The sequence below is a fragment of the Mercenaria mercenaria genome, chromosome 15 (genome assembly GCF_021730395.1).
Source record: "Mercenaria mercenaria strain notata chromosome 15, MADL_Memer_1, whole genome shotgun sequence".
NCBI lineage: Eukaryota > Metazoa > Mollusca > Bivalvia > Venerida > Veneridae > Mercenaria > Mercenaria mercenaria.
This window is the reverse complement of record NC_069375.1, coordinates 23033695-23054378: the sequence shown is the minus strand read 5'-3', so window position 1 is coordinate 23054378 and position 20684 is coordinate 23033695. Positions and strand designations below refer to the sequence as shown.

Genomic DNA, 20684 nt, shown 5'->3' with positions numbered 1-20684 from the left:
CAAGATTCTGCTTACATGAATTGCACATACAAAAAACACGTTTTAAAATATTTTGCGTACAAATATACATGAATGGAAACACTGCAAAACCCCCGGGTGTCACACCTGCTGCACCACCCACAGTTATTAAAAACTGCATCAGTTCTTTTTTTCAACTCTTCAATTTACAATGAATATTTCCTCATTTTACCGGAAGCAGGTATCATCTGAAAAAAAAAATCCGTTTACACAGCACATGGGCAGAACCATTAGCTTTAATTACTAGCTATGCAGTGAACCATAAGAAATAGAAATCTAATAAGCCGATTTAAAATTTATAAATAAAAAAAAACAAATCTTTGTGTCTTCTAAATGGATGGGCTATTTGTTTACATTGGAAAATTAGTTACTTACGTTTCTATAAATGTCAACTGGTCCAAACAACATGCTGTACTGAAGCGCTGATCATTTTGTACATATGAAATTAGAATAATTCCATCCGTCAGACTGACGGTCAGTCATGTCTGCAAGTAAAATCACGGATTTCTTAAAAATCTGTATGCAATTTTTCTAAATGTGAGTAACAGGGAAGTACCAAGAAATAAAAAGTACCGACAAGGAATTAAAATACAAATTGAAAAGCGACAAAAAGGTGAATCTATTCTTTTATTCCCAGATATAGAACTCGTTGGAGAAAGATTTTTTTCTCAAATTTTGAAAATGTTGGCGCCAGTGTATCAGTAAATCATTGCAAAATATACTAAAATTCAAAATGTTCGAGAAATGGGCGCCGTTTAAAAATTCTAATGAATAGAACATGGTTGTACCACAATACCAGTGTAGTCATGTTAGCGGCTGATTACAACAAACGTAACAGCTTACTTCAAATATATTTCGTATCGCAGACATCTTATTGTGCGGATATTGCGATTGGCCTAATGATCCCAAGGACGCTTATTGACATTAACGAAGACCGGCGACGGAAGTGATATCCCGAAATTTCATCGGGGTCGTCGCACGCCCACGGTCTAAACCGGAACTCCGTACTTCTTTATAGCAAAGCATGCGTTGTTTGGAATATCTCGGATGATACCGTAGTGGGATCAATCGGTAGATCGATTCCCTATTAAACGATTAAAACGATACAAAATAGAAATTCGAATAAACAAAATATTCCAATTCTTTGTTTCCGCCAGCGCTTCCTCTATTGAACTCTGGCCTATGCACCCAGTGCAGTTCCACTTAATCAAGCTATTTTATTGACTGTGCAAAGTGCGTGCAACTAACCAACTATCGTTAATGATGGATATTGGGATTGTTATCTACATCTGGATCTAATTAACTGGTCAGGCAGGATGTACATACACCGACCACTCATACATGTTCACTGTCTATAAGCTAACCACTCAGTCAAACATAAACTGCAATTAAAATATTTGCCCTGACTTTTTGATGCTCAGCACATATATGCTACCATTTATAGCATTCAGCTACCATGAATGTATGTCCACGATGCCTTGGCTGTACTTGGCCAATAAAGCTGACCCTGTATATATGCTGGATCTATGCTCAGCTTCTCGATGCTCAGCTTATATATGCTAACGTCTATAGTATTTGAATGCAATAACGGTATAACCAGTCTATACTATATACTACATCTCGATCTCAATTTGACAATGGAGCCCGCCCGCTTAGCTCAATAGGGAGAGCGCAGATCTACGGATCGCGAGGCGTATGTTCTCCGTGACGATTTGATAAAAGACTCAAATAATTCGTCTTCCACCACTGATTCTTGTGGAGAAGTTGGCAGTTACTTGAAGAGAACAGGTTTGTACTGGTACAGAATCCAGGAACACTGGTTAGGTGAACTGCCCGCCGTTATATAACTGAAATACTGTTGAAAATCGGCATTAAATCTTAATAAACAAACACACAATAAACAATTTGACAATGGAACTATCACTTAAAGTTGTTAGATAGCTGCAACAGTAAGCTACAATACCCTATTGTGTCGTGATCCCAACAAAAATTGTTTGAAATGAACACTCCACAGACAGGGTTCAGAATACTTCCATATATCAAGTCGTGATGATTAAACCTAACTCAACGTTTGATCCAAAAGTACCGAATAGACCCCAGAACAATCTTCTATTAGTATTCAAATACCTTAGCTTTTTTTTCCACAGCTGATCATTTCTTTAATTACCAGATAGATTCACCTTTTTTCGATGTGACCTCGGCCGTTGCTGGATACCGAATACCGAATCACGGATCTCATTGCCTGCTGACTGTCCTACTTTTTATATCTCAGAACTCCTGTACTGTTAGTGGAAGTGCGTTCTGATTGCTGTTAAAGATGACGGTTGTGATTGGTCCTAGTATTTTACAACAAGTATTGTCTTCAACAATTCGTTGGCTCCCTTTAACTATGGTATATACTAGCAGCTGAAGTGGAGCTTTATAGTTCAAATACACTGAATAGAGTCAAAGTTCGGGTCCGCCACACGGCATTTATTAAGCAGACTCAGTATGATTGAGTCTGTTCGTGAGAGGCAAAGGAATGTGCAACAACTCCCACGTCCCCTTGCATAGGCTTTTATTCAAGCTCTTATGTCCAAAAGGAACAGAAAATATAAGATTAGCCCAAGTATGAGGAGATTCCTTACGCACGCAATACAGCACTTGAAGACTATTGTGGTGATAGTAAATACAATCGTTAAGCAGATCCTTTGGAAGCATAGAACGCAACCAATCAAAATAAAAGCAGACACGGTTTAATTTAGTCTATTCATTAGAAGTATTGAAAAGTGCATTACCTTTCATTTCGTTGAAAAGTGCATCATCTTCCTTTTCCATTTGCACCGACTACAGCGGAACAATGTCATCAAATGGACTCCATGATCCGAAAGGAACAGAAAATAGAACAATACTGAGTCAAAGTACGGGGAAAGTACAATGATAACACACATTATAAATACAAAAATGACTTTCAACATAACTGTCTTTCATAATTTTGAATTTATTAACAGAAAATGTTTGAAGGTAAGCGAAACTTCGAAACTTCTCTCTCTAATTAATATTATAATGTCGGCTAGAAAGTTATGAATCGATACATTAAAAACAACAACTCATTTTAAGTAAACAAATGTTAAAAATAGGTAGATTGTTGTAATATGGCCAATTTTTTTTAAATTCTACATTGAATGTTTAGTACGCGACTTACTGTCCGAAAATTGATATTTTCCATAGTTTTCTTTCACATAGACTGGCTGAATTTAAACAAACTATCGTAAATAATTGTGTTATAATAAACTTATATTCATAAAATATTTTGATAAAATTTTACTGTATTTCGTAAATTGTCTGTTGGCTTTGAGGTAGAGATAATTTCTGGTTTATCTTCAAGTTGAGGGTTAGAGTTAATGCCGTTAGATATTACCTCTGTGTCTACTAGCAAGGTGTTTTTAAACATAGAAAATGTATTTCAGATATGTACATGTCAAAAGTTTTTCCGCCACCAGAAATGTATATTCAGATCAGTCATAATGAATGTCCTTTTTAAGTGTGAGCAATGTTTTGTGAGCTAATGATCTCAAAAATAATTGGGGTCATCTACAGGTCATGGCAATCTAAATATATTAAATTATATCCTAAAAAAAAAAAAAAAAAAAAAAAAAAAAAATTGGGGCCTCCGTGGCCGAGTGGTTAGAGTCGTTGACTTCAAACCATTTGCCCCTCATCGATGTGGGTTCGAAACCTCATTTGGGGCGTAGAATTCTTCACGTGAGGAAGCCATCCAGCTGGCTTACGGAAGGTCGGTGGTTCTACCCAGGTGCCCGCTCGTGATAAAATAGTGCACGGAGGGGCACCTGGGGTCTTCCTCCACCATTAAAGCTGGAAAGTGCCATATGACCTAAAATTGTGTCGGTGCGACGTTAAACCCAACAAAATAAATAAATAAATATATCCTAAAAAATCTAATATCTATAGTTTATGCAAACTAACCACATTTTCCTAAACAGAAGCCTAACAGAAGTAATGTAAACACATTTCCATTACTCAACAAACTTTACATATCTCTATCAAAGGTTATCATCTCACTGAACAGCTGATTATTTGGTACATGTTATTTACGCAGATATTGATGACGTCATACACATCAACCTGCTTTTACAATTTAATATTAAGAAAAAGCATACTTCTACAAATCTCCGATAATCGTGGTAATCATACATTACCACCAAATTATAAAATTCTTGTATCTAAGCCAAATGTACCACATGAAAGGCGAAAATGTAAAAGTAAAAATGTAAACAAAAGGATCGTGTGAATTAGGTCACGGTCATCCGAAAGCGAAAGATGAAGATGGTCGTAACTTACGGTGTGATATAAGATGGTCGAAACGTGTCACGTGACCCAAGTTGTCTTCTTATTTTTTAAAAAAGTAATAAAATGTATAAATATAAATAGAATATTTTATCATTTAAATAAAGAATTAGTGTATCACACATCTACGAATAAAACAAATCTGTACAAAATCGAAAACCTGTCACATGACTTGTTCCATGTCCCACACGCGAAAAAAAATTAGCATACCAATAAACCTGCCGCCTCCTGGCGGCGGGTAATGACTTGATATGACCAACACCCTTCACGCCAACAAGCATAGGTTTAAGAGGAACTATTATTAAATAGACTTCATGATACCAGAGTGCCAGAAAATATTATAACTCTAAACTTAATATTAAAAGTGAACTAACTAAAAATGAAAATAGCAATTGCACTATAGACAACAAAAACAAGATAATGGAATCCTTTACGTGATATCAAACTTACTTTAATTTCTGTATTCATGAACATGTTCGCTATATGTAAGGTCATTGAATCCAAAAGCATAGATGTACATGTATTTCAATCTGATAGAAGATAATTTCGAAGCATAACATAACCAGGCAAATATTGAACTATGTTTGAAGGAGTGTGTTAAGAAAATCATACCATATTTTCAGATTTGAATGAATGCAATGAAGACAATGGGGGTTGCAAACAAACATGCAGTAACACAGAAGGATCATTCACCTGTTCTTGCAATACTGGATACCAACTCGATGCTGATGGGAGAACATGTAATGATATAAACGAATGCTTGACAAAAAATGGGGGATGCCAACATACGTGCAGTAACTTGGAAGGAACATTAGCGTGTGTTTGTAATGACGGATTCGAACTAACTATTGATGAGAGAACATGCAATGATATAAACGAATGCACTACAAATAGAGGAGGATGCCAACACTCATGTAGTAACACGAAAGGCTCATTCACGTGTTCTTGTAATGATGGATACGCACTACATACTGACGACAGAACGTGCAATGATATAAACGAATGTCAAACAGAAAATGGGGGATGCCAACATAGGTGCATTAACGAGGAAGGATCATTCACGTGTTCTTGCGATGATGGATACGAACTACATACTGATGGGACAACATGCATTGATATAAACGAATGTTTGACAAACGATGGAGGATGCCAACACAAGTGCGTTGACAAGGAAGGATCTTTCACATGCTCTTGTGATGATGGATACGAACTACATCCTGATCGGACCAAATGCTCTGATATAAACGAGTGTCTGTTAAACAAGGGAGGGTGCCAACACAAGTGCATTAACCAAGAAGGATTATTCACTTGTTCTTGTGATGATGGATACGAACTGCAAAATGATGAGAGGACATGCAGTGATATAAACGAGTGTCTGTCAAATAAGGGAGGATGCCAACATACGTGTCTTAACGAGGAAGGATCATTCACTTGTTCTTGTGATGATGGATACGAACTACATACTGATGGGACAACATGCAATGATATAAACGAATGTCTCACAAACAAAGGAGGATGCCAACACAAGTGCATTAACGAGAAAGGATCATTCACATGTTCTTGTGATGATGGATACGAACTACATACTGATGGGACAACATGCAATGATATAAACGAATGTCTCACAAACAAAGGAGGATGCCAACACAAGTGCATTAACGAGAAAGGATCATTCACATGTTCTTGTGATGATGGATACGAACTAAATACTGATGGGACAACATGCAATGATATAAACGAATGTCTGACAAACAAAGGAGGATGTCAACACAGGTGCGTTAACGAGAAAGGATCATTCACGTGTTCTTGTGATGAAGGATACGAGCTACATACTGATGGAACAACATGCATTGATATAAACGAATGTCTTACAAACAAGGGAGGATGCCAACATAAGTGTAATAACACGAAAGGATCATTCACTTGTTCTTGTGATGATGGATACGAACTACATACTGATGAGAGAACATGCAAAGATATTAACGAGTGTCTAATAAACAATGGAGGATGCCAACACACATGCCTTAACGAGGTAGGGGCATTCAGGTGTTATTGTGATGACGGATACGAACTACATACTGATGGGACAACATGCAATGATGTAAACGAATGTATAACAAACAAGGGAGGGTGCCAACACACGTGTCTTAACGTGGAAGGATCGTTCACGTGCTCTTGTGATGATGGATACAAACTACATACTGATGGGAGAACGTGCAATGATATAAACGAGTGTCTAGCAGGAAATGGAGGATGCCACCACACGTGCAGTAACACTGAAGGATCATTCATCTGTTCTTGCACTGACGGATTTGAATTTTATATTGCCGGAAAACAATGTTTAGATATAAACGAGTGCGAAACAAACAAGGGAGGATGCGAACACTCGTGTTCTAACATGGAAGGATCATTTAAATGTACATGTAATAATGGCTTTGAGTTGCAAAACGATGAAAAATCTTGTACAGATGTAAACGAATGTTATTTAGACAACGGAAATTGTGATCACGCGTGCATTAATATGGAAGGGTCATATAAATGTTCCTGCAAAGAAGGATACGAACTACAAAACGACGCAAAGTCTTGCACTGACGTTAATGAATGTCAAGCAAACAATGGAGGATGCTTACAGATGTGCATGAACACAAACGGATCATTTGTGTGTTCTTGTTACAATGGTTACTATCTTCAAAATGACGGTAAAACGTGTACCGATGTTCAAGAATGTCGCACAAATAACGGGGGATGCGAGCAAAGGTGTGAAAATACAGAGGGGTCATTTAAGTGTAAGTGTTGGGATGGATACAAGCTTCACCCGAATGGTTTATCCTGTGTTGATATAAATGAATGCGCTGTCGACAACGGAAAATGTGAAGACAGTTGCCACAATTTTTTTGGAACATATACTTGTGTTTGCCCAGTTAAACATATTTTAAAAACAGATGGATTAACCTGCACTGGTTTGTATTATTTAAGTTCATTTTTAACGGTTTTTGAAATTAGTTTAATAGAAAAAAATTGTAAGCTCAGCTTTAGTATAGGAATCACTCGTGAGTCGAATCTTTGCATAGAGCTTCTAATACATTTGTCAGCTGATTTTGCTCTGCTGTACATAGGGGTTTGGAGAGGCTGAAAGTGAAAGTAATCCTATCAAAGGACTTCTTCTATCTGGCCACTTGATACATTTCCCCAAACTCAAGTGTGTCCAGATGTTTGTTTCAGAATCGCATAGGAGCTACTAGAGCTAAAAATAGAAAAATCAAAAATGCATTTATAAATGATGCAGCTAAAAATAATTCAACTTAAATTCACACAAGGGTCACTAGACAGCATTTTAAGGTTGAAAATTAAGGTCAGGTGAGCACCATTTTTGTTAAAATATTCCTACATAGAAACTACAGACTATACTGACTTAACTATTTCAAATACTATGAAACGGTGTTTGTTAACAGCTGATTATTATTTTATAAAAAAGGGCTTTTTTCGTTTTCTGTTAAATTGTATTATTTCTACTTTTAGAATATTTTGGAAATTATATTTCTATGTTTCTACATTAGTTATAGTTTTAATAACAAGTATTAGGAACGGTTCACATGTCACATGTATGCAATGAAGTTTCGATTTACTTGATGTACTTTTATATGTCGTTATTATTCTTTTTAAGACGTCAGTAAGCAGTCCGTTTCATCATCGATAAGACTTACCTTAGAAGACGAAACAGCTATTTCAAACTACACGGTATATGTTGAAATACAGAAAATGGTAAATACATCTTATGTTTAAATCCATTTTATATTTATTTACTTTAGTCAATCACAATTTGTTTTATTGTTGGTACATTAAGAATAACTAAATATTATTTTGATGCGTCACACACCGTTTATTTAAATGCTAAAGAAAAACATTTTACAGAGTGACCTTCAGTTTTAAAACATACTGGGATAAAAGTTTATTTTCAACAAGCTTCAGTACAGTACAGTTTTACAGTATTTACATAATAGTATTCACACAAAGACATTGAAAATATCTCATCAAGTAGGACAATTATTTCATTCATGCAACTTGATTTCAAATATTTTGATATTTAGTTATTATTATTCATTACATCCGATCCAATATGCTGGTTTCTATTGTGATTCTTGAAGCATAACCGTCACCTATGCACGTAATTCACGTCACACAAATTTCACAGCGCGCATTTACAAAAAGAGTTGAACTAAGGCGTAAAAAAATTGTTTGTTTCCTGTATCCCGACCTACCTTAAATATTTGGCCCGATCCTAAATGTTTTATGGCCTTGGTTTTTTTTTTCAAATTTTTAACAAAAAGTTGCAAAACTGCACTTTTTATGCTTTAAACATGGTCAGTGATGTTAGAAATCAACTTACTGATGCTCTACAGGCATACCCTCCTTATTTGTGTTCATTTTTGACACGAAAATAATTTCCGAAAAGTCCCACTAAATTTACCAACCTACCTACCCTATTTTTTTAGCATGTTACCGGAAACAAACATTTTTTTACGCCAAACTAATGAACTACCATTTTTTCAATGTGCCCCGGCCTGATTAAATCTTATATTGAAACGTTATTAAGCGACAATATCCAAAAAAAAAAATACTGTGTTTGTGCGCGCGTGTGCGTATGTTTTGTTTTGCAATAAGGTTTTAGTTAGGAGCTATACAACTTTGATGCAATGTATTTTTAACAAATATCTTGACAGTTTGTTGTGTAATCATTTGAAGAAAAACCTGTTCAGCCACATTTTTATTACATGTCATGTAGTAGCATTAAATTTTATAACACTTAGCCGTGCATGCTTTTTGCAAGATCAAATTATAATTGTGAAATTGTTATTGTATAGCCAGTGATGCAAGATGCATGGCTCAAAAGCTGGAGCTTAGAGCTGATAACAACCGTTGATTTTTCGAAATCTTTTTCACAAACATTATTATATAAAAGCTTAACAAAAAATTACTTAGGCAAATAAAGACATAACTTTGTAAAAATGCTACTAGAGTTATGAATCCTGTGCATTGCATTTTTAAGACTCCAGTTTACATGCAACGACTTAGCCAAACATTACCAAGTCGAAAAAGGGACATAACGTTGTGACAAAAGTAATCGTTGCGCATAACAAGTCTGTGAAGTTTCAGTCCATTTCAAAAAGTGGTTACTGAGATACAAATTTTATATGCAACGCCATAACCATACATTACTTAGTCAAAAAAGGGGCATAACTTTGTGAAACATTAAAAACGGAGCTGTCATAAGTGCGTTACATGTCCTATCTTCACAATTAACAAATCTATGAAAATGCAATTTGTTCCCAAAAGGGTTACCGGCTTCTTTCCAAAATTGTTCAAAATAATATTCTTTGGTCCAGCTCTTTTGTCTGAGAAATGTAGCTAGCCTTAAAAGAAACTAAAACTGTTTTTGAGATTTTCAGATCTTAGGGTTGGACTAGATAAGTTGTCAACGTCAGTTTTGAATGAAAGTTATCAAAACCCGGACATATAAAATTGTTATTTGTCAAGTTTTAAATAATTTAATAGTTTATTAAAACGCTTTATACAGCCAATATCATATGGAGTCTAGTTAGAAGTTCTGTTCATGTAAATGATAACAGTAAAACTTACTCCTCGTTTATGTTTTGTACACATCTGCATGTCACATGCTCATTTATTTTTCAGTTGTATCTTTACTTTAGCACTGTTACCGCAGCACCACTATCTGTTTTTGTCAACAGTCTAAGGTTTGTTCCTGTTCTCTGCACAAATATGTTGTCATAATACAATAAATCACATGGTACTGTAATTTGAAATACGTTGACTGGTGATAATACCCGTGTCGTCTCCGTTACCGGCATATATTTTGATAAGATAAGACTTCCGAAATTACAATATAGATTACAGTGATCACTTGGTAAATCATCTGACTTAATTGAATAGTAAATCATTAGGAAATAATCCTGTTATATTGAATCGTTGAATTTTACAAACTGATATATTAGCTTCAGTGACTGACAACGTTTAATTTAGTACTCGTACATATATCTTTCAGACAGGGAAGCATTATTGCAGACTATACTGTTGTATTTGATGAGAAAGAAGATGTGAATGGGACAGCAGATTTAATTGTTCGTGCAATAATGGATTTAGAGGACGATGGAACTCTTGTGTTTGATGAAAAACAAATCCATGCCAAATCACGTAAATTTTGCATGTTAATAACTTATACTCTTCACATTAAATAGACACAATCAATTAATGACTTTCTCTTGCATCATTGAATATTATTAAGCCCTATACAAATATATTTCTGTTTACCTTTAATTGTGATGTTCATGTCTAGAATTAATTTATCTTGTAATAGTCTGAATGAACAAGTATACATTTCCAGGTGGAATGTTTAGGGATGAATGTGACTTCCTATTGAACTTTTGACACTTACATGAAATGATAATATCTTTTAGTTTTACCGGTCAGCGCTACTGATCCATGTGATGTACGTGAAAAACTAGCTGGTCAGTGTGAAGAAGGTTCTTATTGTGAAGTTGTTGGCAGAAATCCAAGTTGTCGGTAATACACAATGAGCAAATCGTATTTTGACACACAGAGATATGTCGAACATTAATATATGAAACTAAAACTGAAAGAGATACCTATACTAGTACACAAATTGGGAAATATTTTTTACCAGTCATAATTTTCTCCTGTATAAACACTATTAACAGGTTATAAATTGATACTGCAAAAATTTGATTACTCTAAATAACTTAGAATACAATCTATTCCACAGAGAAATACGACACTTCTCAGTAAGAAATAAGTGGAAATTAGTGTTTTATTATTGCGGGCGTAAATAATCAAAATAGTTTAATTAAGCGAAATTATTACGGATAGATAGTCGAATATTCTTTACACGAAGGTTATGATTGTACAAATATCTAGTGTTTTAGATCATTGTTGATTTTGCCTGTATTTATTTTCAGAAAAGTATCGGATTCCATTCACAAAGGTAAGAACAATTCAAACATGCTGCTGTTTATAGAAAGTGAGGGAATATTCAAGACACAACAAAGTAGTTACTAATCACTGGAACAGCATACGAGTATAAATAAATATATGTAGTGAATATCAAAATAAACCTTAAAATACATTTATATCAATGAGTCTTACCTCAAAATGGCTTCATTATTTAACATTATTTATTCAGTATCATTAGCGGAATACATTAAATTCAAATGATTCTGAATAAATAAGACGTTTTCCCTATGACCAAATTGAATTTAGTTTATAGGGTGAGAAAAACAGAAACAGTTTTCCGTATTATTTAATGAACTTTAGCACATATTTTGCGACTAATAAATCAAAACACTTTTCACAATATTTAAACAGGCAGTCTGGTAATTGTACGTTTTAGAAGCAGAACAGCTTTTTTGAGGTTTCGCGACAGACTGAAGATGAGTTATTTATCGTCAGCGAAATGTTTATAGCACACTTGTCAGGTGTGGTAATAATGTTACAAAGATATCAAGCCCGAAAATTGCCGACTGTTTCCACAGGATAAATGCACTCCAGAAATATTTGACGGCGTAGAACAGAAATCGTCCTTATTATATTTTCTATCACCACTTTCAGATTACAACATAATATACGCTGTAATTGGTGTAGTTGGTTTCCTGCTCGTACTAGTGCTGCTGACATTGTGTGCCAGACAGATAAGATTATACCGCAATGAAGACAGGTAGGCATTATGGCTGGTGTTTGAACGAACATATTATATTTATTCAACAGATTAGCAATGTTCTCAAATATACATGAGATTTTTGTACATTAACTTGATTTATATAAATTTTATTGTTTTATCGAAGATAAAATAATGAAAACATGTACCTCTTTTACATTGATTGTCTAGTCCGATATTGCAGATATAAGCTTATTTAAGAAGTTACAAGCATTTTGTTAGTATTTGGTCCAACATACATTTTTTATACATATTTTGGGTATGCTGAATCCAAAAATATATTTTGGCCATCTGGCAAATGCCTCTGAAAGGGTTTAAAATGGGGGCAAAAATGACCACCATTTTAACAAGAAAAAATCCATTGATATTACTTTATAATACAAATGTTTATCTATAGATATGTTTGAACAAATCATTTTATATTATAAGTATAATTGAATAAATATTTATCAATAAAATATATCACAAATTAAAAATGTGTACTTTATGGGGTTCAAAAAGGGGAATTTGAAGACAATTAAAAAATATCCAACGTCATTTATAGAATAGAAAAATGAGAATAAGTATTAGATTGAAAAGTCTGCTGGAATTTTAATGTCAAAAAGAAAATGATATTTTTGATGAAATGGCTTTGCAGTCTTACAATAGTCATTCAAGACAAAAACAAAGGGGACATTAAAACTTAATTAACATGACATTGCCTATAATGAACAGAATACCATATATAACATATTGTATCTTGGTAAGATCGTTTTATTAAATAATCAACTTTTTAATACCTAAGCATCATAATAATTGGTGAAAATAAAGTGTCACAGGGATTAAGATTAAGGCTAAATGTGAACTTAATCAGTATAAACAATCCAGAGGCCGTATTCATAAAGCATCTTAAGTATAAGTTTTGACTTAAGTTGAAGATTTTACTTAAGTTTGTGGTGATTTCAGCTTAAGTCAAAGTAAAAACTTAAGTCCTAGTCATAAAACAGCTTAAACTTAAGATACGGTAGAAATGACTTAAGTCAGAAAATAAAATAGCGTAGAGAGTACGATTAAAGTGTTTTTTTTCAGATAAAAGCACTTTAAACATAATTGTGCATGTTGTATCTGTCTGAAATTATTGTTGTTTTTTAAATGTTTTCGTCCACAATAAGAAACAAGAATTACTTATTAAGTTGTTCTATGAATAACAAATATACTTAAGTAAAATAAATTTCTTACCTAAGTAATACTTAAGTAAATAATAAATTTCTTATACTTATACTTAAAATGATTTTTGAATACGACCCCAGGTCTCTATTGCAATAACACTCTGAGTCTGATCATGTTTTTGTTAAAGTCCTTATCTAAACACTTTTGAGTGCTTTACCTGACAGGAACACACTATTTCATGATCATTAGGGTTTTGGAGGTGTCAGCAATACTTCATGGAATCAGGACTTTTCGCAGGAATTTTTACAGGTAGGACAAAAATAAAATGTACATTTTTTGTATATTTTATTTCTAAAAAAAAGGAGCTGCTTTGATTTATTTACTTCGTTATATTTTAAGATTTGGTGAAATTGTATTTATTTTAACTTTCAGTATCTGTGATAAGTTCATTTATAAGAATCTGTTAAAGTTAGCTTTAAATATACCATAATTGCCTGTAAATGGTAAGTAATAAATATTGTTTTGTTTTCATAGGTGTAAAAATATTCCACAGTAAGAATGGACAAGAATTTGCATCTCAAGAGACCATTTCAAGGTAGCGCTGGAGGCAAAATCTGACAAACTTGAAACTTAACAGCCTCAAGACGTAACATCTCTAAAACAGTGTGCTGAATCAAGAAAGTTTTTAGACAACATTCCAACTATGAAGCCATTAGTAGAATTAAAAAAGAGCTGAAAATGACAACATACTTTGCCATAGGGAGTGTTATTTTATTTTTTCCACAGAGAACTAAGACAAAAGCTTCAGTCAAAGCTAAATGTTAATATAGAACAAGCCTCCACACAAACATCAGATAAAGCTGCATCCTCATCAAACTTATCATATACTCCAACAAGAAGATGGTTAAGCCAATAAATTGGGAAATGTGTATGTTCTGTCAAAACAAAAACATGAAAATCTCTTTAACATAACTACCTTCCAAGTCAGTGATAGTATTTTAAAGGATGCTAAACTTGACAACACAATGCAATTGCGACTCTCTGATGTCAAGGACCTCATAGCTACGGAGGGCAAATATCATAAAAAATGTTTAACTTCTTTTAGATATGGAGTTCGCAAAACCAAGTCGGACAACTCAAATACAGATCTTGCCATGATCTTTCTTATACATGAACTTGAGTATGCTGCAACGAACTCGCAAATACTGCAACTTTCAGACATTTGGAACAGATACCGCATACTTACTGAAGAGACTTCTTCAACAATTCCTTTGTCATTTAATTCCAGAAGATCATCATTCAAAGGAGCCCTACAACGTTAACTGAGAAACCAGTTTCAGTTTGTAACTCCACTACATAGATCTTCTGATGAAAGGAATACACTTCTTTTTCCATATGATTGTGGTTTGTCAATCCTTAGTGAAGCCCATTATGATACTACTGACAATAGTGATGAACGGCTGACAATAGCGAAATATAATTCCAGTGACGACTTCTTGTCATTGGTACACATAACACTTAAATTAAGGGCTGATTTGTTCTCTCTGGAAGGACATTTTGGACTGAGTGTGAGTAAAAATCATGCAATAAACTGTGTTCCGGAGAGTCTGTTCATGTTTCTGAATTTAATGTATGGTGGCCAAGAGCTTCTAGATGAAGAATTTGACCATAAAGATCCTAAATCTGATAATAAAAGTGTAACACAAGATATTGTTTATGGAGTGAGTGATGGTAAAAAATGAACATTGGTCTTGCAAGTGCACTGCACCAGATGACTAGGTCAAAACATTTAGTTAACTTACTTCGTAGTGCAGGACATACATTGAGCTACAGATATATACTAAGAGTAGACACATCTTTTGCTGAAAAAAGACCTGGAATCAATGGATCCTGAAACTGGTTATGTTTTTCCGCTGAATCTTACTGAGAATGAGATATCGACACATTAAACACTGTTGTTCAGAAGTGTATGCATATATCAGAAAGACTGGGACAGTCACATACAGTTAAAACTGTAGACACAGTTAAACCGCAGACCAGCCTCTTTACTTTAAGCTTATGGATTTGAAATGGGCAGTGCCTGCATACAGAGACAAGCTTATACATAGAATGGGTGGTTTGCATATATCAATGAATTATTTGAAATCTGATGTAACTTTTTAGAACTTCTTGCAAATAAAATTGACCAAGCTAGATTTTTATCAGAAGAACTGATCATGCAAGCCCCTACAGAAAAGACGGTGGTTGTTGGCGGTGGTTTTCAGGAAAAAGAAACTGTCAGTGAACTTAATTTGGATGAATTAAAGGCTAAACACGAGGAAGCTGACGGAAGAATCATTCTCCATGCTGTTCACTGCAGTATATGATCAAATTGTAACACTGCTGTTGTTTTTCTGCCAGAGATACTGACGTCTTTTTGCTCTTACTATGCCGCCTGCAGGAAATAAATGCAACAGTATGGATGACGGCTGGAACAGCGAAAAAGACGAAAATACATTCAAGTCAACACAGTGTTAGATAAATCATCCATAACTGAAGAGTTGCGTAGAAATTTACTTACCTTCTATGCACTCACTGGCTGTGACACATCATATTTCTGTGGAATCTCTAAAAAATCTGCATTTAAAGTTTATACAACCAATGCAAAACTGATAGAAGGTCTTCGATATGGACAACTGTCTGATGAAGTAATGAAACACTGTGAATATTTCATTTGCAAAATGTATTGTCAAATACTGACAGTGCTCGGAATGTTATGTTTGGCAGGTCTGCAAGTCCTGAACACATGCCCCCAACCAGTGATGCTTGCTCATTTCACATTAGAAGAGCTCATTATCAAGCTTTGGTATGGAACCAAGCAACTGTTCCCAATTCAGACCTGCCTGCCCCTACCGACATGGGATGGAAGGTGGCAGATGACACACTTAAGCCAGTTTTTATTTCCCGTGGTCCAATTCCTCAAGCTTGCATTGAGTTCATTGCTTGCATGTAGGAACCTCAGATATATATGTAAAAAGACTGAGCTCTTATGCACAGATATATGTAAATGCGATAAATGTATTACCAGCTGTATGAACTTGAGGCAGTAAATTAAATGAAATGGGACTGTGAAAGCATACCTTAAGGTTCAAATATTTCAATCTATATTATTTTGAAATAATTATATCATAAACAGTATATGGATTTAGATTCTTTCCTGTAAACTCATTCCGATATAGAATTAGTGTACTGTATTCAACAATAGCTTTACAATTATAACCAACGTGAATTGTATAATTATCTTTTTGGCGAAATAGTAAAGTTCGAGTGGTTTTTAATGTTGTTCTTTTTTCTCTCTAGACGGAGCACACATTTAAATTAAAAGTTGTTTATCTTTGAAAAAAGTGTTGTTTATTTCATCTGTTACTATGTTACACATTACTTTGATAAAGAAACCCACATATATTTGGATAATTACAATACTATTACATATTTATATTAGAAATAACTTAATTTGGCGGCCATTTTGTTTTCTGTCAATTGGACCTTTAAAAATCATTTGTCAGATGGCCAACATATATTTTTGAATTAAGCATACCCAAGTTATATTAAAAAGTATATGGGACCAAATACTAACAAAATGCTTGTACCTCTTACATTTATTGAAATCTGGACTAGACTGTTAAGTAATCACATTCTGGTTGTTGTCACTTGGTAGTTAGTTTTGTGACCCTGTATCTGTATTTAATCATAATAATAGCAGCCTACGAAGTGTTTTATAATTTTAATTCTAATGGTCGGGAAATACATTTTCGATTATGTTATGGTATTTTATGACAATTACAGGCACTTGAACGGGATGACAATAAATTCAAGTAAAACAGTGCAAGATTCAGGTATGCTTTTATTGGCGCAAACAGTGGCATGCTTGGTTTAATAGTGTTTGTATTATGTACGTATCGTACATGTTATCATTTTTGTAAATATATATACTAGTATGCAAATATAACATATATATAAAAAGATAATTGGCAAAACTAATAATTATGGAGAATATTTAAGAAAAACTTATACAAACTCGATATACAGTATGACTGGCAGTTACCATGGGAGTCTTACAACACTTGTCGAACCACATTGCTGCAGATAGTTACCACGGTTGTCATAAAATACTTGTTGATACGCATTGCGACAGATAGTTGGCAATAGTCATACAATACTTATCGATCGCGACGGATAGTTGGCAATAGTCATACAATACTTGTCAATGCACATTTAGATGGACATTTAGCACAATAGTCATAAAATACTTGTCAATACACATTCAGACGGACAGTTAGCAATAGTCATACAATACTTTTCGATACACATTGCTGCAAATAGTTAGCACGATAGTCATACAATACTTGTCGATACACATTGCTGCGGATAGTTAGCACGATAGTAATACAATACTTTTCGATACACATTGCTGCGGATAGTTAGCACGATAGTCATACAATATTTGTCGATACACATTGCTGCGGATAGTTAGGAATAGTCATAAAATACTTGTCAATACACATTCAGACGGACAGTTAGCAATAGTCATACAATACTTTTCGATACACATTGCTGCAAATAGTTAGCGCAATAGTCATACAATACTTGTCGATACACATTGGTACGGATAGTTAGCACGATAGTCATACAATATTTGTCGATACACATTGCTGCGGATAGTTAGCAATAGTCATACAATACTTGTCGATATACATTGATGCGGATAGTTAGCACGATAGTCATAATAATACTTGTCGATACACATTGCTGCGGATAGTTAGCAATAGTCATACAATACTTGTATATATACATTACTGCGGATAGTTAGCACGATAGTCATACAATACTTGTCGATACACATTGCTGCGGATAGTTAGCAATAGTCATACAAGTCTTGTCGATATACATTGATGCGGATAGTTAGTACAATAGTCATACAATACTTGTCAATACACATTGCTGCAGATAGTTAGCATGATAGTCATACAATACTTGTCGATACACATTGCTGCAAATAGTTAGCACAATAGTCATACAATACTTGTCAATACACATTGCTGCAAATAGTTAGCACGATAGTCATACAATAGTTGTCAATGCACATTGATACGGACAGTTAGCAATAGTCATACAATACTTTTCGATACACATTGTTGCGGATAGTTATCACGATAGTCATACAATACTTGTCGATACACATTGCTGCGGATAGTTAGCACGATAGTCATCCAATACTTGTCAATACACATTGCTGCGGATAGTTAGCAATATCATATAATACTTGTCGATATACATTGATGCGGATAGTTAGCAGGATAGTCATACAATACAATACTTGTCAAGACACATTGAGACGGGCAGTTAGTACGATAGTCATACAATACTTGTCGATACACATTGCTGCAAATAGTTAGCACGATAGTCATACAATACTTGTCGATACACATTGCTGAAATTAGTTAGCACGATAGTCATACATTACTTGTCGATACACATTGCTGCGGATAGTTAGCACGATAGTAATACAATACTTTTCGATACACATTGCTGCGGATAGTTAGCACGATAGTCATACAATACTTGTCGATACACATTGCTGCGGATTGTTAGCAATAGTCATATAATACTTGGTGATATACACTTCGACAAATAGATAGCTCAATAGTCATTCAATGATGTGGTTATCATATTAATCTAGTAAAATAAGATAAGACACAAAGTTATACAAAATAAATTCAGATTAATGATGTAACCTCCAGCCTGCTAGCGATAAGTGATTCTGCCTTTGCGACCAGACCAAGATGGTCAGCACTGTTTGCTATTTAGTCAGTTAATTTTCAGGGAACACCCCTTGAAATAATAAGTGGTACTACCCAAATTGAATGATGGAACAGGCAATTTTAGAAATTTAGCAATTTAAATCGTATGTTCAGTGTTGACATAGTTTACTGTCTGTATGTCCTGCTGAGAAATCAATTGGTATTACCATATTCCTTGCATTTAAACTTTTATAGGTGACTACGAAGATCCACCTTATTTGAATAGAAAGGATCTGATCTGGAATTTTCGAAGGAAGGCGCATTCTTCTAGCTCCACATTTAACGTAAGATTTATGATTATCTTTACAAACATCACATCCGGAAGGAGAAACGTCTCTCGAAATATATTTGTGCAAACAAAAAACGTTTCTCAGCAACCGCTGCACCACAAATACATTACCCAGTGCTTACTTTAAAGCAGGTGTACTGAATAAAGTATTACATAAAAATGTCAAATTGACTGTGATGCAGTCAGCCGAAAAGGATTCAGAATTAAAGGGATACATCTGCAGACAACTTTCACATTTTCGAGGAGCATGTTTCGAAAATATTTGTACTTTCATTAATTTTGTTTGTTACGTCACAAAACATATTTCAAAATATAATGTTAGTTCGTTTTAGGCACAATCTATTTTTAAAAAGCTCATATGGTGAACTTCTAGACTCAGAACTTGAAGCTTTAAAGGATTATTGGACATGCCCAGCAGACGATCTGTAACGATTTTGTGCTCAGTAGGTTAAAGGTCAAGCTAACAAGGCCTAGAAACAGTTTCTGATCTATAACCTGAGAACAACATGACCCAGAAACTTCATAGCATGATTGGACTTATCGAGTAGTATGACTCTTCCCTGTCCCCAAATGGACATGAACAATGAAATCCATTTCCATATAGATGGCCTAGATGATCGCTATTGCTTTCAATCGCTTAGCCAACAATCAGGAGGGTCACTTTGCATTTGATTCGTGCCCACTATTGACTTCTTGCCTATGACTATGCTTTCGGGGTAGACATCTGCTTTTCTAAAAAAACACCTTCTATTTCTTCTTTGCTATTGACATGATCCGTTGAATAAAACAATAAAACAGTGGTTGTTATACGCGTGATGTTATTGCTTATTATTTCAGTTTAAACGTGAAAAGGGTAAAAACTCTATGTCTACAACATAAAGCTCTACAAAGCAAGAAGGAGTAAATGTTGACCATAGTTTAATGCCATTTATTTGAAATTACTCGAAATAAAAATAAACACACATTGCCTCCTCTATATGTTTAATAATTACCTTGCAAACAATTCTATCATAACAACAAATGTAACAAAATAAAGTGATCATAAGTTAAATAATTAATAACTTTTTATGTCAAAAATAAGTAACCTCCTCAACGGGACCGGGTACGCCTGAGGCTCCTGCCCAGCTGATGAAGGTTAATGAACTTAACTGCCTTGCCAACAATTCTGAACATACTCAACAACAAAAATTAAATATGACAAAAATAAAGTTATCCGTTAAGTAATTAAAACCTAATACGCAGTAACATTTTCAACGAGACAGGGTAGGCACAGAAGCTCCTGTCAAGTTGGTTT

At 34.4% G+C, this 20684-nt stretch overlaps 1 protein-coding gene across 1 annotated transcript; it reads left to right on the top strand.

Moving 5' to 3' along the window:
- The first annotated feature begins 2857 nt into the window (after positions 1-2857).
- LOC123548385 (fibrillin-2-like) lies at positions 2858-20269 on the top strand. Its single transcript, XM_053524125.1, has 11 exons — positions 2858-2918; positions 4968-7325; positions 8030-8127; positions 10057-10118; positions 10427-10575; positions 10839-10944; positions 11358-11383; positions 12007-12112; positions 17087-17136; positions 19297-19433; positions 20228-20269. The coding sequence occupies exons 1-11, from the start codon at positions 2858-2860 to the stop codon at positions 20267-20269; spliced, it is 3195 nt and encodes a 1064-aa protein (XP_053380100.1).
- The last annotated feature ends 415 nt before the right edge of the window (positions 20270-20684 follow it).